We start from the raw sequence: 5,629 nt of genomic DNA, 5'->3' as shown, positions 1-5,629 counted from the left end.
TAAGAGGAAAAAAGTTAAATTCTCGTCTGATTTCATTTATTTAAATAAATATAAATATAATTTTTATATAAAACTATTCACAGACAAACAGCCGTCCCAAACCCAAATGGGCGATCATTATGACTTTTCTTATTTTTGTTAAGAAGTCCGTCCAGTAGGTTCTTTACAGGTTTTAATTTGCTTTTCAGGTTAGTTTTTTGTTTTTTTCTCTGTCGCCTTTCGGCTTCAAATGTGTTTCTTTTTTTCCTTTAAATTGCCTGTGGGGATACAGAGGAAGACACCCTGGGCTATGCGAGCCTTGTCCCATGTTACATTTTTGAAATGAGCAGGTGCTCTCTCCTGGGGTTACATAAATAACGTTTAGGTTGACCTCCCACGACTAAAACGTTTGCATTCCGAAAAAAAAAATATATATATATATACACTTCTATTTCTATTACTGCGAATGGATGACAATGAAACCTCCGCGGCGGCGAGGGCCAGCCCGCTGCAGGTTAGCGGGCTGCCGTCCGTGGGCAGCGGTGCCAGGTAAGTCGCCGTGCCGCCACCTCGCTCCGGGCTGGGACCCGGCGGCAGGAGCGGAGCTCCAGCCGGGCTCATAACGGGGAGATCTCTTTATCCTCGGTAGCCGATGAGGGGGATAGAGACTCTTCATCCTCTGACCGGGGGTAATGCCCCTGGCTGGTGCTGCACTTGCAGCCCCCGTGCGTGTTTCGCTGGGTGCCTTTGCCTTCTTTCTTGTGCTTCACCCTCCTGTTTTGGAACCAGATTTTCACTTGCTTCTCAGACAGGTTCAGGTACGTGGCTATCTCGATCCTCCGCAGCCGGGACAGGTACATGTTAGAGGAAAATTCCCTCTCCAGCTCCAAGAGCTGGGTGCTAGTAAAAGCAGTCCTCATCCGTTTTCCATTTTGAATTTGACTGGATTCGGACCCTCCTGGACGGGAGAGAAATACGAACTTCAGCGGGACAGGGAAGAGTGGGAGAGGGAGGCGAGGCAGACAGACAGACAGAGAGAAGACATTCCCCAGTAGCTTTCCGACCCGGGACAGCCGCTCTCCCTTGGCGACACCCCTTCTCCCCCTGCCCCCCTTCCCCGGCGGCCGCAGGGCTCCTACCCATGCCGAGGCAGTGAAACCTCCGGGGGTCGCTGACGCTGTAGGTGGTGGCGGCGCAGGCAGGTGGGTGATGCGCAGGGTGTCCCAGGGCGGCGGCGGCGGCGGGCACGGCGGCGGCGGGCGGCGGGTGCTGCGGCGGGTGGTGAGCGTGGCCGCTCCGCGGGCAGCACTGGGCCTCGCCTGCGGCCGCGGGGAACTGGCTCTTGAGCAGAGGGATGGCCCCGCCGGCGCCGCCGCCGCGGGACGAGTGCAGGTGCGAGGTGACACAGAGCGGGCAGACGCAGAAGGCGCCGCTCTTTCGGGACGGGCAGCCCGGGCCCGACACCGACATGACGAGGGGGGAAGGCATGCTGAGAGGGATGAAGAAGTCCTGGCCGTGATGATGCTCAGGAAGGGACGGAGCCGGCCTCGAGGAGTCTTTGATGATTAAGGAATCGACATAGAAGGAGCGTGACATTGCGGAGGGCTGCGAGGCCGGGGGCGGCTCTCCCAAAGTCGGGTTTTCCTGCTCGGCCAAGTTGCCACTGAAGTCCTGGCGAGTCGAGAAGGTGCTTATGTTTGAGAGCTGAACAAAAGGGTCCCTGGAGAGGGCCGGTCTTAAAGTCCCCCCGCCTGGATCCCCTGCGCCGGGGTTTTATATCAAGTATTTAAACACGTGATGGCTGAAAGCCCCGCAGATCTAAATCTCCCCGGCTTCCCAGGCCGGCAGGAGAGGCTGCCGGGGGGGACCAAAGCGGGGTAGGGGAGGGGGGCAAAGTGTGCGTGCTTGCTCGTTGCCCGATGACTTCACTCCTTTGCCTCCGCCTCAAATAAATTATAGGAGCAGAGAAAGCGGGGAGGGGGCGGCTGCTCCGCGGCCCCGTCACACGCCGCGCTCGCACGCATGTCTCTCTGTCAACACACCCGGGACGCTGGGGATAAATTTAATCGGAAGGAATTTCTGCTCGGGGGTTTTCCCCAAGGACAACGCTCCTTTCCCTCGCCGTGAGGGAAAGAGAGGTGAGAGCAGGTAATGCCCTGAAACACGCGGTTCAACTCCGCCCCCCTGACCCCCAGTAAAAGAACATCCAAAGGGCCGTGGATCCCACAGAGGCCTGCGGCCAACACCTTTCCCCAGTCCGGCCCACTCCCTGCACTCAGGACTCCTTCAGGAGGCTCTTTCTGCATCAGAGGAGCCAGGTACACAAGCAGCCATGGATATAAGGTTAGGGATGGAGCGCGTTTGTGCGTCTGTGCATACGTACGCACGCAGGGTGGGTTGAGTGGCTTTTTTTTCTCCTCGCCCTTTTCACCTCAAAGGAGTCTTGCCAAATTGGCAATTACTGCAACGGACAAAGCCTTCAAATATCTGGACACTTCTCAGCCAAACGGTATCAAAACGGAAAACTTCCAAGCGAACTTTCCCGGCCTCTCCAGGACCGCAGTGCGTAGCGCTAATGAAAAGCGAACATGTCAGGGAGGGATTCTTTGATCTCCACCAAGTTTGCTGAAGCAATCATTCAAACTAAAATTGGATAAACAGCTAAATACGGTCGGTGGCTCGGAAGCATTTCAGAATGCATTACAAAGCCAAGGTATTCGCAGCATATTACGCGATTTTCCAATGACCTGTTTTATGGGAGTTTAAGAAGAGACTTATCGTTAATAGAAGGACTATCGCGTGCTTGTTTAGTAGATGCGAAGCGGCGTTTAAAACAGTGCGGATCCCATCCCACTTGACACGGGAAAGGGAAGTGACAATTGTGCTCTAAAGCAGAAAACACAGACTATGCCTGATTGCCGGAGGCTAACCAGAAACTCGGGAGCCCAGCAATAGCCGAAACGTGTTTAGAAGCGGTTAGTGCAAGGGCCGGGCCGCGGGCATCCTATCATCCCTCCCGCACACCCAGTCTCCCGCTGTTAAACCCAGCAAAATAAAACCGCCTTCTGAAGGAGCCGGCATTTTCTCGCCCGGGAACTCGAGCCTTGCTAAGAGAAGGGCCCGGTCTCGACCGTGTTGTCCCGTCCTCATCCCCATCCCCATCCTGCCGCGGGCGGTGCCGCTGTGCAGGGACCGGCTTTCCCCTAGCCCTGCTCCCCTTTTCCCCTCGCACCTCCCCGGGCAGGCACCATGCAACAGCTTTTTTAGGGACACCCTGCACTCGGTGATCTGAGGATTTATGGATAGCAATTAAAGTTTTATGAATTGCAGCTGAGGTCTGTTATGTGGCTATTTGAATGTGATTAGAATTCAATTAGAAAGTGTTTACCGGCCGGCGGGGGCTCCTGAGTGTAAACAGACAGCTATTCCAGCAATGCGCTAATCCCGCGTCTTGTGACAACAATTAGGGGCTCGCGGGGTTTAGGCGGGTCGGCTCCAACCTCACCTACTTTTCCCCAAACTGCTGCCCAGGACTCAGCCGAGGCCCCGCGACCGCCAGGCCCTGGAGCCCCAGCGACCGCAGCAGCCCGCGGAGCCCTGGGGTCCGGGTCCGCGGGGATCCCCGGGGCTCTGCCTCCTGAGCTCCCGTGGGGCCCGTGAGATTCTAGTCACGGTCACCGTGCACAAACATGGCATTTTTTGGTTCGGCTCTTCCCGTTTAAAGCAAAGTGTATCTGGAGAAGGTTTGAATTGATATCTGCATTTTATTTTAATTTTTTAAATTAATTTTTCTGTTTTCCTTTAGGAGATACTATTCTGGAAAATGAAAATATAATAGTACAACCCCAAACCTCGATGGAAAAAGCTGTCTGCAGTGATGGAGTGGATCTGGGGAGGGGCTGTCGTAAGGGAAGGCAGACAGAGAAAGAGTCGGATCAAAATTGCAATTTGTAATTGTTATAATAAACCGAACGCAGTGATAAAAGGGAGGGGAAGAGAGAGATCAGTAGGAAAAACCCACCCCTGAAAGCCAGAGCAAGAAAAGAAGTCATTTGAAAGCAAAGACATCCCAAACCAGGCGGAATGATGCAAGGCGTGCGCCCACATCACATCGGCCTCGTTACAATTTTATTTTTCAATAATTCTGTCCGATAAAATTTCATTGTCCATTAAGTAATCCCCGAAATGAGAGCTCTTATGAGCCTATAATGAGCTCTAATTGCTACGACTGGGAGAGCCACGTGGAAGGATTTAGAAGGTATTAAGCAGTTGGGTACAGAGCACAGGCTGTTACCTAGCCATTACTTTCATAATTCAAGGAGAAAATTAGTCCTTTTAAGGGAAAATCCTTTGATTCCCTTCATTCTGCTCGGGGTGACAGAGTATAGCTTTGTCTGCCTTTAGTTCAAGACAGTGTAACAAATGAGAATGTAACGAAATTGCCCCCTTTTGAAAGTGGAGCAGTTCAAAAAGAACATCAGAGCCGCTCCCCTGGTCCGCCGAGCGCAGGACTGGGTGCTGGTCCCTCTTTTCTTCCAGATGTCTCTAACACCTTTATGTAGAAGAGATTCACGGCTTAAATGACAAAAGCAACTCTTTCCCTTCCCTCCCCCAACCCCGGCAGAAGAAAAAGCCATGCCCGCCTGGAGAAAGTGCCGGCTTTCAGCCGCGCATCTCCGCGGAGTTCACGGGAGGAGCTGCTTCAGCGGAAAGTGCCGCAGCCCGGGGACATGTTTTAAACTGAAAAACAAAACAAAACCAAACCAAAACAAAAAACAACAACCAAAAAACCAGAAAAATAAAAAACCAACCAAACAAAAAAAAAAAACCCCAAACCAAACAAAAAAAAAACCCACGCAAAACCTAAAAAAAACCCCCAAAACAACACCTGCAGAGCAGCCATGGCCGCAAACATCACACCGGGGTGACATGCGGTGGGACTAGGCAGGCTGCGCCCCGGGCTGGAGCAGTTCCCGTCCGGGAAAGTCCCGCTCAAAATAAAGCCTTGCGTGGGTAAGAGAGGGGCCGCGGGCTCCTGCGCTATAATCGCATTTATTCGCTACTCTAGCATTGATTTCCTATTAATTTCCAAAGTGATCGGCAATCCCGAGGCTGGCCTTTCTGAAGTGAACGCAATCTAAAGACAGGACTTGCCCCCAGCTCCCATTAAGGCGGTCATTATAAAAGCGTGAACAAGTCTATTAATGTTTTATTGAAAGCGCATCGTTAACTTGTATCCATCCTTTTCTGAAAGTGGCATTGTGATATTGCTGTCTGTGGCACATCTTACCCAATATAGCCCGAGATTTCTCCATTATCTGTAACCAAGCAACACTTTCTGAATACCAAAAATTGAAAAGAACCGCTTAGTCTTCAAGAAAGTCCTCAATAATAGTGGAAAAGAACAAAGATCCAGGAGACAACAAAATGCCACAGGGGTGACTTTTCATGAGCAATTATCTCTCATTAATCAGAAGAACAGCTGCAATATTAATTTTCTCTCTTTCTTCCTCTCTTTTCACAGTCCCCAACATTTGAATAATCATAAATTTTGATTTCATGGAGCAGCTACATTGCCAGCGACTGCCAGCTACCTAGGCAGGGCGCACGCTTTGCACATAGCTCTTATTTTAAGGCTGCCAAAGAATAA

The 5,629-nt window shown here is 51.7% G+C and overlaps 1 protein-coding gene across 1 annotated transcript; it reads right to left on the bottom strand.

Moving 5' to 3' along the window:
- Positions 1-207: 207 nt before the first annotated feature.
- On the bottom strand, positions 208-1,719 carry GSX2 (GS homeobox 2). The gene is made up of 2 exons (XM_021529727.2): positions 1,119-1,719; positions 208-937 (listed from the first exon to the last, which is right to left on the bottom strand). The coding sequence occupies exons 1-2, from the start codon at positions 1,573-1,575 to the stop codon at positions 597-599; spliced, it is 798 nt and encodes a 265-aa protein (XP_021385402.1). The 5' UTR covers positions 1,576-1,719; the 3' UTR covers positions 208-596.
- Between the last annotated feature and the right edge of the window lie 3,910 nt (positions 1,720-5,629).

This window comes from Lonchura striata, chromosome 4, assembly GCF_050655825.1.
Source record: "Lonchura striata isolate lonStrDom1 chromosome 4, ASM5065582v1, whole genome shotgun sequence".
Taxonomy (NCBI): domain Eukaryota; kingdom Metazoa; phylum Chordata; class Aves; order Passeriformes; family Estrildidae; genus Lonchura; species Lonchura striata.
This window is presented reverse-complemented; position numbering and strand designations above follow the sequence as displayed.